Source organism: Thunnus maccoyii, chromosome 19 (genome assembly GCF_910596095.1).
Source record: "Thunnus maccoyii chromosome 19, fThuMac1.1, whole genome shotgun sequence".
NCBI classification, from domain to species: Eukaryota; Metazoa; Chordata; class Actinopteri; order Scombriformes; family Scombridae; genus Thunnus; species Thunnus maccoyii.
This window is the reverse complement of record NC_056551.1, coordinates 24,263,270-24,279,875: the sequence shown is the minus strand read 5'-3', so window position 1 is coordinate 24,279,875 and position 16,606 is coordinate 24,263,270. Positions and strand designations below refer to the sequence as shown.

General features: G+C 38.6%; 1 protein-coding gene across 3 annotated transcripts in view; it reads right to left on the bottom strand.

Annotated features, from left to right (window-relative positions):
• xrcc4 (X-ray repair complementing defective repair in Chinese hamster cells 4) overlaps positions 1–15,223 on the bottom strand; it is a 43,086-nt gene extending 27,863 nt beyond the window's left edge. For 2 of the 3 annotated variants that reach the window (XM_042394996.1, XM_042394998.1), the window contains exons 1-2: positions 10,242–10,394; positions 8,165–8,355 (exon numbers count right to left, since the gene is read on the bottom strand). In XM_042394996.1, the coding sequence (XP_042250930.1) occupies positions 8,165–8,355; positions 10,242–10,383 (333 nt within the window). In that variant the 5' untranslated portion in view covers positions 10,384–10,394. Of the gene's footprint in view, positions 1–8,164; positions 8,356–10,241; positions 10,395–15,013 lie in introns of those variants that run through there. The other variant, XM_042394997.1, reaches the window with a different exon arrangement.
• Between the last annotated feature and the right edge of the window lie 1,383 nt (positions 15,224–16,606).

Sequence of the window (16,606 nt, the reverse complement as noted above, 5' to 3'; positions counted from 1 at the left end):
TACTTCATTGCCTAAAAGAAATGTTAAGTAAATAACCTAAAATACTGCTGGACATGGAAATACCCTTTCCAAAGCTTCTCTGGCAAACACTTCCAGTTGTTGCCTCATTGCATACACTTGGTCAGTATTAAGACCTTAACGGTTCTCAGATTTACCAGAATAAGTGCTTCAGCTGTCACCTGACGGCTCACATTAGGGATGAAGCCGTGTTGTTGTCGACTGGACCGGGACAGTGGCGAGTTGGCTACAGAGCTGTTGATGTGGGCAAAAGTTTCGCATGTTGTCATAGAGACGCTACTGTTTCAAAAAGCTGCTTCTGACTTCACACTAATTAACTGCTGGACACTTTTTATTTGTGGAGAAACCTCCCAGAGCGACTCCACCTATTCTGATTTTACTACTGAAGTGGCTGAATGTCGGCACTAATATAAAGCTGCATTATGTTAAAGTCATAAATGAGGAAAGATTTTCAGCGTGTTTCCAGGTGTAAGACAGTATTATAAAGCCTTTTGTGTCTCTAAGGGAGCTGTGTGATAAATTGCCTCAAGTGATGTCATTTGAGTCAGCGTTGGCCGGGGCTGAACACTAAAAGTTTGAAAATAAAATGAGTTAGAAAGCGTCTGACGTGCATGTTTTGAAGTACACCTATTACTTTAAATGGCCGAATGTGTACCAAAAGCACTATGAGGTGTGTCAAACTGCCTTGACGCCCCCAACTCCGACCTTGTTTCAATTCTGGAGCAACAAAAATGAGAACACAGTGACCAAAGCTGTTTTTTCTGCAGCCGAAAAAGAGAGAGATAGTGCGAGCAAAACAGATGATTTACTGAGGAAACAGATGCTCTTAGTCTTTTTTCCTCCTCTGCATTTTGTACAGTCGCTTGAGTTACATTGTGGGTAATGTAGGCGCCAGAATTTGACAAGGAAGAAGAATTTATTCTTTTTTGAAACTGAAGAAGAGAATACACATTTGGGTAGAGACTTGATAATCAAGTGACGTCTGGGAACAACCCCTTGATCAACAAGATGCCAACTGTGTGTCTTTCCTGCCTTTGACCCCTTGCTGATTTGACCTTTTTGATCCTGTCTGAATGCAGCACCCCATCCCCTTCCTTTTCCCCCCACTCCCCTTTACTATGTTGACCCTTGATCTTGACTGTGTCACACTGTAAGGCCTAAATGTAAATGCCTTCTCTTCCTACCTTTTGTTTACCATTTGTTGATCACACCTTGATTTACGGTATGAAGTGTTTCCATTTCTTCCACCACAGCAAACTTTGAACAAGGACTTGAGTGATTTTCTTCAATGAAACTGTCCATCTTGAGTCCGACAATGTTGCAACTAACGATTTGATTAATTCGGTGCTTATTTTCTTGATAAACTGTTAAATGTGAAAAAATTGTGGAAAAAAACTGCATTCACAATTCCTTAGCAGCCACGGTGATATCCTCAGTTTGCTTGCTTTGTCTGACTAACTAGTCCAAAACCTTGATATATTCAATTCACTGACAAATATGAAAAAGACAAACTGCAAATTGTCACATATGAGCAGCTGGAAACAAATTTTTTGCTTGAAAAATTACAAAAAATTTCACTTCACTTTACTTTAATGACTATGTGACCGAAGTCGGTGGAATTTCTTTATAGTACATCATGGAAAAGAAGGCTCAGTACACAGTGTCGGCTGCACAACATGCAAAAAGAAACAATTATTAGATGATCATAATAGTTTCTGATCAATTTTCTTACGATCAACTAATTGATAAATAGTTGCAGCTCTAGTTGTACTGATTTAATACAAATATTTAAATGTTTTATGCTTTTATTTTAAGTATATTGTTTGTATTTTTTTATTATTAATGCACTGTGTTAGGGTTTGGATTGGGTTTAGGGTTAGGGTTACTGTTAGGGTTAGGGTTGGGATTAGGGTTACGGTTAGGGTTTAGGGTTATGGTTCAGGGTTAGAGTTAGGGTTTAGGGTTAGAGTTAGGGTTACGGTTTAGGGTTAGAGTTAGGGTTTAGGGTTAGAGTTAGGGTTATGGTTTAGGGTTAGGGTTGGGTTTAGGGTTAGGGTTAGGGTTACGGTTAGGGTTTAGGGTTAGAGTTAGGGTTTAGGGTTACGGTTAGGGTTATGGTTAGGGTTACGGTTAGGGTTTAGGGTTAGAGTTAGGGTTTAGGGTTACGGTTAGGGTTATGGTTAGGGTTACGGTTAGGGTTGAGGGTTAGAGTTAGGGTTAGGGTTTCGGTTAGGGTTAGTTTTATACTTTGATGGTGTTTTGTCACTATATGTGTTCAGTATGTTTAACACATTTAACCTGATTTTAACCCTGAATCAGTCACCATTCGACTATTCTGCAGAAATTCTGTCAGATCAGTTGTTGTCTAATGTGCAGTTTGAATTTCTGGCGTTTTATTTGCGGTTTGAGCAGCTGTGTGATCAGATTTCCAACATGGCTGTTGGTATAAACTGTGGTGAGCTTGTTTTAATGTTACTGGAGTATATTTGACATGTTGTGGTTAAACTGTCAACTGACTGAGACGCTGTGAGAGAAAACTGAACTTCACATCAGATTGTCTGCATCTTCCAGACATCTGTGGCTCCACTTACGTTCTGTTCATAGTACAACTGCATAAAGTAACGCTGCATTTCTCTCTTTTTGTCAACATTGTTGAGGAGGCCGTCGTCTTGTTTGAATAAAGTTTGTTGGAATTGTCACTAGATAAAATGCTTTGGTTCAGTGTGAGAATAAAAGTTGCATTTCTGTGAGTTAACACAACATACAATATTAGCTTTACATGTTTTTATGAGGCTTTTAAAGACAACAAAGTTGTATTATTTTCTATTCTGGTGAAAGGATTTGTTTAAAACTGCATCGTAATGTGTTTGTGCAGTCAGTATGACCATCTGATCATAATACACAATACAGCATCAGTTGTGGGAATAAATGTTACCCTTTAAATCTATTAAATTAGATGTAATAGGAAACATTTGTAAAACTCAAACCAACATTAAAACCAAATGTCTCAATCATCACGAAGGGGACACGTCTTAGATATTTCGTATTTGAGCTCAGCAGAGTTACAGAGAGAGAACATGCTGACAGATGCTTGGTATGTAAAACACCTCAGGTAACACCTGTACGTGTGTGTGAGAGTCTTCTCTGCTGTTTTTGGATGTGAGCTGCGATTAGAGGGGAACGACCGGCATTAGACTGAAGCCTTTCATTATGACTCATAACTTTATGACAGATGAATTACTGTTTTTTTTGTTTTTTTAAATGTTGAGCGAGGACACATCCCAGCAACTTCTGTAATTCAAACTCTCCTTTTTAAAAAGCAGAAGCCTCTATTCATTTCCCCTTCGCTGCAACAGATGCAGTTAGCTTTCTACTCTGTCATAATTACTATTGCAACAAAGGTTTTACATCTGAATCATGAATAAGTGTGCGTGCGTGTGTTCACACAATCGACCCCTGAGCACAGATGATTCAGCCAGTTGCTAAACACCATCTCACTGTGCAACACATCTGTGGTTCTTTTCACATAATAAAAATCCCACCAGTTCAGATCCATTAAAGCTACATTAAACATTTGTTCTTTGTTTGCAGATATTTGTTCCTCCTAACAACATTAACCTCACCACATCAAAGCAAACATACTTCAGATTAGTTTCTTGATTAACTGATTAGTGACTTAGTGACTTTTGAAAATGTCCCAACTGATAAACCTGAGAACTTTCAAGAAGTCAGAAATACTCAAGCTCTTTGTTTCTGAAATAATTGTGATTGTTTGATTATCAAAACTGTTGCAGATTAATTTTCTATCGATTGACTAACCGATTAATTGACCAATTGTTGCAAAAACAAAAGAACATGCAGCATTTACCTTAAAGGACGGGTTCACAATTATTCCAGTGTGTCTTAAACCAACAGTCAGATGTCCATATGAACATATTTTTTTAAGTAATAATGACTGTACTCATTGCTGAAACAAGTCAGTCAGGGCAAGAAACAGAAGCAGCCAGATGACACACAGGTTGTTAACAACCAAATTAGCCAAAATTTTAGCAGAGAATGTCCAGCAACACTGACCTCCAACTTGACCTCCACTGTACTGTACTGCACAGTTTTCCTTTGCTAACGCAAATGGGAAGTTTGTGTTTTTTTTGGTTCTTTCACAACTAATAACAACCAGCACAAATCAGTGCTTGTATAGAATCTAACAGAACTGTCTTAAAGGACAAGTTCATAATTTATCAAGTTAAACCAGCAGTCAGGTGTCCATATGAACAGTGAAAGAGGTTTTCCTCGCTGTAATCATTCCTCCTGTTCATACTGGCTATTAAAAGATCCTTCAAATGTGCTTTCAATGTAAGTGATGGAGGCCAAAATCCACATTTTGTGCAAAAATAGTTGATGTGAAGCTTATATGAGGCTTCAGCAGTCCGAGTTAGTCATATCAAGTGGATATCTGACACATTTACAGTCTTTTTAGCATCAAATTCCCTCTTTGTGTTTCCTCGGACAGCCTTTCCCTGTTGAGCTGTGGTGGAAGTATAGTAACAAAAAGAGGGACTTTGGCACTAAAAAGACTGTAACGTTGAAAGATATCTACTTGATTTGACTCATTTGTATGCTGAAGCTTCATATTAGCTTTAGATAAACTTTTAAAGTAAAGAGTTACCAACTAATCCTGCTAAATGCTAACTAGCCTCGCTCAGATTGTCCAAACAGAGAGCAGAATCTGATTTAATGACTTATTTTTTGAGGATAAGGTTTTACACCTCACTGTAGTGCGTGTGTGTGTTCACACAATCGACCCCTGAACACAGATGATTCAGCCAGTTGCTAAACACCATTTCACTGTGCAACACATCTGTGGTTCTTTTCACATAATAAAAATCCCACCAGTTCAGATCCATCAAAGCTACATTAAACATTTGTTCTTTGTTTGCAGATATTTGTTCCACCTAACAGCATTAACCTCACCACATCAAAGCAAACATACCTCAGATTAGTTTCTTGTTTAACTGATTAGTGACTTTTGAAAATGTCCCAACTGATAAACCTGAGAACTTTCAAGAAGTCAGAAATACTCAAGCTCTTTTTTTCTGAAATAATTGTGATTGTTTGATTATCAAAACTGTTGCAGATTAATTTTCTATCAATTGACTAACCGATTAATTGACCAATTGTTGCAAAAACAAAAGAACATGCAGCATTTACCTTAAAGGACGGGTTCACAATTATTCCAGTGTGTCTTAAACCAACAGTCAGATGTCCATATGAACATATTTTTTAAGTAATAATGACTGTACTCATTGCTGAAACAAGTCAGTCAAGGCAAGAAACAGAAGCAGCCAGATGACACACAGGTTGTTAACAACCAAATTAGCCAAAATTTTAGCAGAGAATGTCCAGCAACACTGACCTCCAACTTGACCTCCACTGTACTGTACTGCACAGTTTTCCTTTGCTAACGCAAATGGGAAGTTTGTGTTTTTTTTGGTTCTTTCACAACTAATAACAACAAGCACAAATCAGTGCTTGCATAGAATCTTAACAGAACTGTCTTAAAGGACAAGTTCATAATTTATCAAGTTAAACCAGCAGTCAGGTGTCCATATGAACAGTGAAAGAGGTTTTCCTCGCTGTAATCATTCCTCCTGTTCATACTGGCTATTAAAAGATCCTTCAAATGTGCTTTCAATGTAAGTGATGGAGGCCAAAATCCACACAGTCATTTAAAAGTTGATGCGAAGCTTATACAAGGCTTCAGCAGTCTGAGTTAGTCATATCAAGTGGATATCTGACACATTTACAGTCTTTTTAGCATCAAATTCCCTCTTTGTGTTTCCTTGGACAGTGTTTCCCTGTTGAGTTGTGGTGGAAGTATAGTAACAAAAAGAGACTTTGGCACTAAAACTTTATTTGACTCATTTGTATGCTGAAGCTTCATATTGGCTTTAGATAAACTTTTAAAGTAAAGAGTTACCAACTAGTCCTGCTAAATGCTAACTAGCCTCACTCAGATTGTCCAAACAGAGAGCAGAATCTGATTTAATGACTTATTTTTTGAGGATAAGGTTTTACACCTCACTGTAGTAGCTGTTACACCTTTAAACTTCACTGTTTTACCGCTGTCCACCTCCGTAAAGCACAGATCTAAACTAAAGAGGTTTATTACAATGATCAGATGATTATCTGCAGTTATCATCCTATTAGGTCAGTTAATTCGCCTGCATGTGTGTGGTGAGGTAACTCTGTGACAATCACGTGAAGCAACGACTCATGTTTCTGTAAAAACATTAACAGTTTCACACTCCATTCATCACTTCCTCCGGTTCAGTCGGCAAATCAAAACAAGCTCGGTGCACTTTCCTCCGAAGGCTTTAAAACATCCAAGGTGGATGAAGATTAAAGCGCGCCGTTATCTACAGTTACACGCAGCATCGACGTCATGCGAAACATCAACAGTGTCGGCTCTGAAGGCGGCTTTAACGTCAACAATCCGCTAACGTTTTACTGATAAAGCCGCGAATGAAAACACACGACCGGGTTTTTAGAAATTAACCTTCTGACTCGTCTGCCGGCAGAGAGGGAAATTTAAATAAACACACTCAGTCCCAGAAAAACTCACATGTCTAAAACACGTCTCACCAGTGAGTCGTCACAGTGAGTTATGCTCATATATCAGTTATCTGTTTATCACACTGAGATGTTACAAAGACGAGAGCTGAAACTATTAGTTGATCAACAGAAAATTAATCTGAAGTATTTGTATTAATTAGCTCCAAACTCCAATTATATTCTCTGGTTGCAGCTTCTCCAATGTGTTGCTGCTTTTCTCTGTTTTATATCATTTTAAACTGAATCTCTTTTTTGGACGGTTGGTCGAACAAAACAAAACATTTGAAGACGTACAAGAATCTGGGAAACTGATATTCATTCTTCTACATTTTTCACCCTTTCCTGACATATTATATAGTGAACAATTAGCCTACCGATGGAGAAAATACTCATCAGATTAATCAATAATGAAAATAATTGTTAGTTGGAGCTCTGATAGAGTTGTGAAGTGGGAGGAGCAGCCGTTCTGGAAGTAAAAGTTTGTTTGTTTTTTCCACAGACGTTACATCAACATGAAACTCTCCTGGTTGAATAATCAGTAAAAAAAGATGAACAACTTTTAGAGAATATCTAGTTCTTTGATGAAAAGTTGAAGGTACAAGATGAGAGACGTCAACTACGACTCCCAAGATGCTTTTCGCCAAGAAACGTCAAATCGCTCAACTTAAAATTTAGTCAAATGCATCGCTAACGGCGGGCAGAGGCGAAAGATTTTACAATCTACAGAGTGAATCTCTTCACTTTTAATATCTGGGTCACTTTTGAGTGAATTCGGTGACATTTGTTTACAACTTCAGCAACAAAGTGTTTTGAATTCATTCTGCTCTGATTCACTTTTAACCAGGCGCCAACCTCCAGGGCTGTAAAATGAAGCCAATGCGGAAGTGCCAAAAACTGCAGTTCCTTGAATGGTTAAGCCAATTTCCTCTTTCATGATAACTGTACGGGGGGTGAATTTTTTTTATAACTCATCCGTTTAAATTTTATTAAGCCGTAAAGTTATGCATAATGAAGGACATGGCTGCTTTGAGTGACAGGTCCGCCAGCCGTTAGGTGGCTTGTTTCAGCTATTCAGCCCGCCTCTTTGCCCATTTTTGATTGGCTGGGAGTTAGGCAGCGTCACTTACTGCCAAGATGGCGACAGCCGGAGCGGCTCACTTTGAGCTTCAAAACCGCTCTTCAGAAACCAACGGGTGACGTCACTGTAACTACGTCCATATTTTTATACAGTCTATGCTTTTAACCACTTCCTCTCCACGGCGATGGCAGCTGAGGCTCATGGGTATTGTAGTATTATTAGCCGCCCACCAAAATGACGAACACAATGTGATTTTTCAGAAGAGAAGTTGAAATAATTGAAACTGATGGTCAAAATATATATATTTAACCTATAGGATCATCCTGAGTTTCTATGTTCAGTTATATTAAAGCATATTGTTTGAAGAAAAAATTGAAACCAGCAGCTTCTCACACGTCAGCATTCTTTAAAGCCTGATGACTTCAGTCTGAGTTTATCAGAGGTGTCAACACTCACCGAGATGTCCTTCTGAACCTTCTCGTACGCCAGCGTGACGGTGGAGCTGCGGTTTGGAGGAGATGGCGTCAAGCTGAAGCTGTAAGCGACGGAGCTCTTTGTCTCGGTCAGCGCCTGCTGGAGGTCCTGGATGTACCTCTCCTTCTGCATCTCCAGCTCCTCCGCCTCCTCACACACCGCTGCCTCGCTCACTGCAAACAGGACGATCCTGAGTTATTATCAGCCTCGTGTTCAAAGTGTTACTGCAGCAAATGGAAACAGCAAATAAAGAAGAGTAAAACAAACAGAGGCATCGTGTAAAGCAACTGCAAGATGTGGAGTGGAAATTTATGACAGTTTGACAAGGCAGCATTAAAAACAGTCCACAAAACAAACTCTACTCTACAGCAGATGTTTGCTTGTTGTAGATCAAATTCTCCATTATTCTGAGTGCTTTCAGGACTCCAGAAAAGCAAATAAGTGGAGCTTGAACAGAGACTGTTTGACCCCATTTACACTTTAAGTTCTTTATTGTTACGTCTCATTACACGAATATAAGGGAGTAAAACTCTCTTCAGCTCCTCGACAACGCAGTAAGGAAAAAAGAAATATTTAAAATAGTGAAAGCAATAGTAACAGATAAGAGTATAAAACACATGAGTACATGTATGTAAAGTGCAGTGTGCATGTGTCCTACCTAATATATGAGTGAATATCTATATGTGTATGTATAATAATTCATAAGCCTGGTGGTCTGGTGGATGAAGCTGCTGGTCCAGGCCTTCAGCAGTCTGCTATACTGCTTGTCAGACGGTAGCATCTGAAGCAGTCCACGGTTTGGGCGGCTGGGGGTCTTTGATAATCCTACGGGCCTTCCTGTTGTATATATCCTGGATGGAGGGAAGCTCATATCCGCTGATGTCTTGGGCTGATTGCACAACCCTCTGCAGTGCAATTACCAAACCGGTGAGGATGCGTTCAGTGGTTCCTCTGCAGAAAGCACTTAACTCACTTCATGCTTTCTGGGTGGATCATAAAGCTCTCTGAACTCTGAAAAGTTCAATGTAAATGCATCCATCCTCTCTCAGGAGGAGGTTTAAAGGTGTAAATGGGTCCGTCTCTCCAAGACACAGATGTAATATTTACTTTTCATAACTGTAACTACAATCAGTCTTGGCATTCAGTCTAAAAAAAGTCCAGTTTGAGTAACAGATCCATGAGATTGAAGGATTATCAGACACTAAAACACTGCACAAGTTTGCGTTTTAGCACAAGTTGGACCTGGTTCAACCCTTCGTCTTCACACACTGCCTCCATTAAAGCAGAGCTAATGTCGGTCTGAACACAGCCTAAAGCCACCCCTGATTAGTCGGGCTACACTATCAATTAATCTGCCGATTATTCTCTCGGTTACTCTTTTAGTCTATAAAATATCAGATAATATTGAAAAATTCTTGTTATATTTTCCAGAGTCAAAGGTGACGTCTTATCATATATATTCAAAATCCTGGCATTTGAGAAGCTGGAAACAGAGAGTTGTTGGCATTTCTGCTTTAAAAAATGTTTTGTCGATCACCTAATTGATTAATTGATAAGCATGCAGCTCAGGAAAATCAACACAGATCGCAATCAGATTTGTGATCTAGTTAACCGAGATGTACACGTGTCTAATCTGGATTTTATCTGGATACGAGACCCTTGATATTATGTGTAAATGCTGCGTTTGTCAGCTGCTGTTTCCAGATTTAAGAATGAACCGTCAACTTAAACTTTTAAGGCAACGATGACGAGACGTCCTGAAAAAGGATCAGAACAATTTAAAGTCTTCAGGTGTGTCTCTGAGGAGAAGTTTCTAAGTTGAATCATCACCTGAGAGCATTCAGGCTGCTGTAGGTCAAACTAATAAATCTTCCTGTCCGAGCAGCTGAAAAGGTCAACGATGTTACACTTTAAGATTTGCACAGGTGAAGTGAGAACGGTGTGTGTGTGGTCAAACAGGTGAGGCTGTCCAAACATCAAGTGAGTATAAATCCGTCAGGTCAGACATGTAAAATGTGAAACAACAAGCTTCGAGGTCGTGCAAGGTGACATTTTTTACCTTCTCCTCTCCAAGCGTCCTGTCCGTCAGTCAGGAGCAGCTGGAAGCCTGAACCTAAGTCCCGCCCCCTCCAGTCCACCCGCAGGAAGTAGGAGGAGTCAGGCTCCGAGGAGACGTGGATCTCACGCACTGACATGTGCATCGCTGCGGTCGGAAAATACCAGATACACAGAAGAAGAGGAAGAAGGGGATTACTCTTGCTTTTAGTAGAGATTTAGGTCACATTACTAAAATCCATCACTGTCTCTGACAGACTGAGCTTCTGAGACTGTTTGGTCTGAAGGAGTCTCCACAGATTCATCATCACTCCTTTAACATTGTCTGATTCACAACAGACAGCTTTTATTTTTTATTAAAAAATGGTCAAAATTGATGCAGCAGAATCAGAGATATCTTTTATAGCCAACACATTCTTCTTCCTTGTCAAAACCTGGCGCCTACATTACCCTTAATGCAACTTGACTCGATTCACTCGACTGCACAAACTGGGGGGGAGACCAAGCAGCAGCTCCCAACTATTATGAGCTCAGAGATTACAGATTTGAACAAAACAAGTATGTATTTTTAAGATTCAAGTCATGAAATGGGTTTATTTGGAACACCCATGAGCCCATGCCAGACGTATTTTGACAAATTAAACAATAAAAACATTAGAAATTGGTATAAATGAATTATTGACACTTCAAATGAGAGATTAGACTTTCATTTTAATGAAAATGTTCTCACTTAAATTGGTGCATTATATGTTAAAAATGTCTGAAAAGTGGATTCGGTGGGCTTAATAGGGACGTTTAGACTGTCAATCATTGTTTTCAATGAGTCATTATGGTCTTAATCGCTAAATTCTGGCCTTCTAATCGCATATAGTAGCTTTGATGTCTGCTGTTGATTGGCAGCTGTGATTGACAGGTGGTTGAGCTCACAAGCTGCAGCGCTAACTCAGTTACCCCCATCGATCATGTGATCTTCTCCTTGCAGGTTGTAGTGGTGTGTTATGCTAGTAGCAGCTAATGTTTTCTGGAGCTGCTAGCCAGCAGAGATGAGGAGCAGGCTGCAGAGGTGTAGAAAACCTTTGAAAACCTTTAATAAGGGAATCGAAACAGGACCATAATGCTTGTATTATGAACCTGGATGGCTGCAGAGTGGAAAAAGGTGAAGTTTCATCAGGACATGTCCGATTAGTGTTGTAATTTTCTGTCAAATTAAAAGTGCTTCTGAAGTTCTTTCTTCTTGTTTTAGGGTTTTTATGAGCAGCATGTTGCTTCAGATTTTTACCTAAAACCTGCAGTGTTCAGAAAGCTGCGTGGCAGTGTAAGCTGACAGTCCTGCCTGCTGGAGGTGTGTCAGACCTGCTGGAGACCTGTCATAACTCCCACAGCTGTTCTTACATCATTTTCCTGGCAGCTGTCGCGGCCTGCTGTTCACGTGCCAGCCAACACTTTACCTCCCTCACCCACCGTTACGTCTACCGTCCAGAGAAAACAGCCACAAACCTCCTGAGGGTGGATCTGGTTTTACAGCAGCTGCTTTGACATGCTGTGAGTTTATCTGTGCAGCAGCGTTTAGATGAGGGCGAACTGTTGTTGTAGAGAGAATAGAAGACATATTGAAGGTCTGAGGGGATAAAGGATCTGTAAACCATCAGAGACCCCACAAGGCTTGACCAGGAGAAACCTAGAAGCCTCCACAAGAGAAAACAAACAAGGCCTGACTGTGCTCGGAAACATCTGTATGAATACGTAGCCATATTCATACCGAGAACATATTGATATTAATATCTGTGCACAGTGCTGACCTGGACAAATCTCTAATGAACTGGCAAACTTTACCCGCTAAGACAGTGTGCCTGTGAGCTGATGAACTTATGCGGACATGTGAATTTATGGAGTTCTGGACTCATTTATATGGATTAAGGTTTCCTGCAGTGTTTGTAGCCCCCACTTTAAGGATAAGTCTGGCAATTTTTCTTACTGTCAACAAATCTCATGTTTGGACCCAAACCAACAATGAACTGATCTACTAACAAGTATTGTGTGTGTATCAAAGCCTGATATATCTTATTCCTCCGTTGTCGTCCAGAAACTATTAAAAACACGTCAGTGAGTCACATCGCTGTACTGGGTGACATGTTCCTTCATTATGAAGAGTTTGGTCACATTAGTTTGTTTAGAAACGGCTCCAAAGACTAATAACAGCATCATGTTTTCAGTCTCTGGAGAGTAGTTCTGTGTAAGCATGTGCAGGAACATGGTTCTGTTTATATCTTTGCTAGCTCGTTGTGCTACATATCACAATGAGCAATGTAGTACAAAGTCCAGAGGTTGTGATATTTAGCACAACAAGCTAGCAAAGATGTAAACAGAACCATGTTCCTGCACATGCTCAGTGGCGTCTGCTTTACACGGAACTACTCTCCATGGCTGTATGGCTGTATTCTGATGAACTAATGACGTCTGTTCCTTTTGAGGTGTCTCAACCACTGACAGACACACACACACAGGAAGAGAATAAATCCAATATCAGATGCTTGTTTACAAACATCTTTGGCGCAGGTGCATTTTTATTTACATGTCTGCTTTGTTGCAGTTGGCCACTGTCAGTCTTGCTGGCAGGCGCAGCGGAAGACGTGCTGTGAGTGAGATTTGGCTAATTCTCCAAAAAGATTCAATGTTCCGGAGGTGATTGAACCGGTTACATCAGTTGACAGTGAGTGGGCAGACGTTTTTATTGAACCTCCAGATTGTGAGAGCGGTGACAGAGCAGAGGACAGAGGAGGTGAGGAGATGGATGAAGGTCTGGAAAACTTGTCAGGTCATCAGCTTGGTGTTGTAACAGATGTGATTCTCTACAAAAACGTCTAAAGCCATGAAGAAAGGCCCAGATAAAGAGCTGTCACCAAGAAAAAAACTATTGAGTACTGTTATGGATGATAAATTAAATTGCTATACAATTGCATAATTTAAAGTTTTGAAGTGAAATATTCCTCATAATTACCATTTGCATGAATTGTTGTTTGTGTAATAATGTTTATGGACTACTGAATTATTGTGAAATATTTTCTGCATTACATTTTAAATGTATTGCTTTTGAATTTTAAGTCAGATATTTTGAAATGCAGTTGAATACAAGCTAAATTTTGTACAGATTTGAGGATGTTTATATAATATTATAATAAACAGAACTGCTGGAAGTAGCTCTAGAAGTGTGTGTGTGTGTCAGAGATATTGACGTGGGGTGAAAAATTGAGATTTAAAAGACATTTTGTTCCTACTGAAAATCCCACAGTGATACTATATAAAATGTCTCTAACGTCTGTACAATCCACGTACTGGACCAAGAAAAAGCAACAGATTATCAATTTTCTTTTTGAATCTATATTGTAAAAGTCCAGACTACGTGTGTATCAAAAATTATGAACATCCGAAATTCCTAACCTATTGTTTTAGAGGTGTTTTCATGGAAAATCAGTCAAACGGTGACCCCTTGTAACTAACAACTAAAATAAGGATGTTAAGGAAAAGTTGCCTCATACTTTGACTGATTTGAAAAATTTCAATGGATTGGTGCATCGCTCAGTTAGTACTTTAAGTGCTGTAAAGAAAATTATAAAGACATTAATGGGTTAAATGTGAATATTTTCTGGTTTCCTCTATGACAGTAAACTGAATATTTTTGGGTTATGTACAGAACAAAACATTTGAGTCGTCACGTTGGGCTTCAGGAAACATTTTTCATCATTTTCAGACATTTTAAGACCAAATAACTACTCGATTAATTGAGAAAATAATCATCGGTTTCAGCCCTAATTTGTTAATACTAGTTTTCTTTATAGTGGTGTGTAATACAGTGTTTATTCATACATTTCTTTATTACCTGTGACATGGTGTCTGTCTGTGATTGTTTGACTCTGACCCTTGTTTTTTTATCATGTAGCCACTATAAAAAAGGCTTTTACACTTTTGTACTTTCCTTTGGAAATTAATTCTCTTTTTGTAGATATTGACAGTTCCGCTCATTAGGCTCTCACCAGCGATATTTTACTACAACTAGGTATTATTGGTTTTTACCTGTTCTCTTCTCTGAAATATGCAACCACTTCATGCAAGAACGAGCGATATGTAATTGTTAAACACTGGTTTTCCTCGGTGCCATTTGGTCGTGTAATGACTAAAGTGAGCCGGACTGTTGTAAATGATTAGTCCAGCACTCTGCAACCGTGTCATCACAGCGCTGTAAGCACTGTAATGCACTAATACAAAACCTCTCATTAGGTGTAAGTACAGGCTGAACACAGTGAAGCAGAGAAACTCACACCTCAGTTAGCCGTGTGCTAATGACCGACCACAGCAGCGGGCTTCCTAACGCAGCACAACACATCTTTAAAAACACCTGCTTCACTAAATATATGCACAGTCAGGGGAACTTCTCATTTCAAGAAGAGATGCAGAAAAGTGTCATTTCTTGCATTTTAAAGTCACTGTTTTTTCCCCATACAGACCACATTAAACCAGGTCTTAATTTTTTTTTTTTTTTTTTTTTTTTTTAAACTATACTTAGACTTGCTAAATCTGGACTATATTAAAAAAGAAAGCCCCTCAAATGAAATCAGAAACGGGAAAATGTTCCTGTCGTCCAGTAATAATGTGATATAATATAAATGACACAGCTTGGTGTCGTCTCTCTGTCTGTAAACTGAAGCTTCAACAAGCAGCGAGACGAGCGAAGAGAATCTCATGTTCACCGTCAGAAAGCTCCGGTGATCTTTATCTTACCTGCTAACTGCACCGGCTGAGTCCGCTGCTCTGTTTTTTGTTGATGAAATATTTTATTTTTGTTTTTTATTGCCGCAACTCGGAACTGCAGCCTGCCGGGGACGCTGGCTACGACGTCATCATCCGGCGACACAACCGAACAGCTGATCAAGTCAGTTTTGTTTTGTTTTATTAATTTATTTATTTTCTTTTATAATTTACGTCATTATGTCTCTCAGATGTGCCTTGTGTGTTATGAGGTGTTTATTATTATTGTTGTTGTTGTTATTATTATTATTATTATTATTATTATTATTATTATTATTATTATTATTATTATTATTATCATTATTATTATAACAATTATATTTTTATTTCTTATGTTAAGAAGTGTTTGTTGGTTGTTTTATTCCCCCTTTTTTCTCCTGTATTGAGTGAATTAATGAACATCAGATAGTTTTAGAGTTGCTATTATTATTGTTTTTATGCCTTGATGTTTGTAAATTAATCCTTTTCAATAAAGATAAAGTATATCTCAAAAAATTTAAGATCCTAATTTCAGAATGTTAAATAATATTGAGACACGTAATGAATTTTTGAAAAAACAATGTAATATCAATTAAAACACTGATATTTTTCTCTTAAGAATTTTTTTACGATTTGGTTTACTCCATATAATTTGTGTTGACATAATTTGAGTAAATTTGATTGTAACCAAAACTTTGTCAGAAAATGGCAGGTTTGAAGTCCATTCGTTGGGGGGGACCACCCAGAATAGATGGTCCAACATAAGTAAGTCTGGGCCTGGGACTCTCTCTCTCTCTCTCTCTCTCTCTCTCTCTCTCTCTCTCTCTCTCTCTCTCTCTCTCTCTCTCTCTCTCTCTCTCTCTCTCTCTAACTGCACTTGTGTAACACATTTTGGTCTAAAAAAACATCTTCAACATCAAAATTTCTCCTAATGCTTAGGCCTGGCAGAGAGTCAACTTGCACTTTTATGACTGTAGCAGTTACAGATTTTTCTTTTTTATTTTACAGATTTTTCCTGTATTTCAAAAATACATGAAAATATCAATAAAGCTACAAAAATATTATATATTGTGAATTTACGGTAAAATAATGTAAATCTAATATGAAATAACATGAAAAATGTGTAACTTGTATTAAACTTAATATGATCTTAAATTAAGTAGATTGACGCAATTATAAACCTGATTACCTGTTTTACAACGGTATTTTGACATTTTTGAAAAAATTTAAATCAATCTTGTTTTATCAGTGGTATATAATTTTATTACATTAAAGGACCAGAGTGTATGATTTAGTGCCGCCCCCCTCCGCGAATAACATGAAAGGTCCTCTCTAGAGCCAGTGTTTGGTTTGTCCGTGTTGGGCTACTGTAGAAACATGGCAGCGCAACATGGCAGGCTTCGTGGAAGAGGACCCACTCCCTATGCACAGTTCTTATTTTCAGTGATTATTCACTAATTAAAACATACTTTTGAATATTATGTTCCCTTTCTGCCAAGTCTGTTCCGCTACTAAATTCTACACACTGCACCTTTAAATATAGATTAATATAGAAGATTTTGCATAAAATTGTGTAGTTAAACTTTT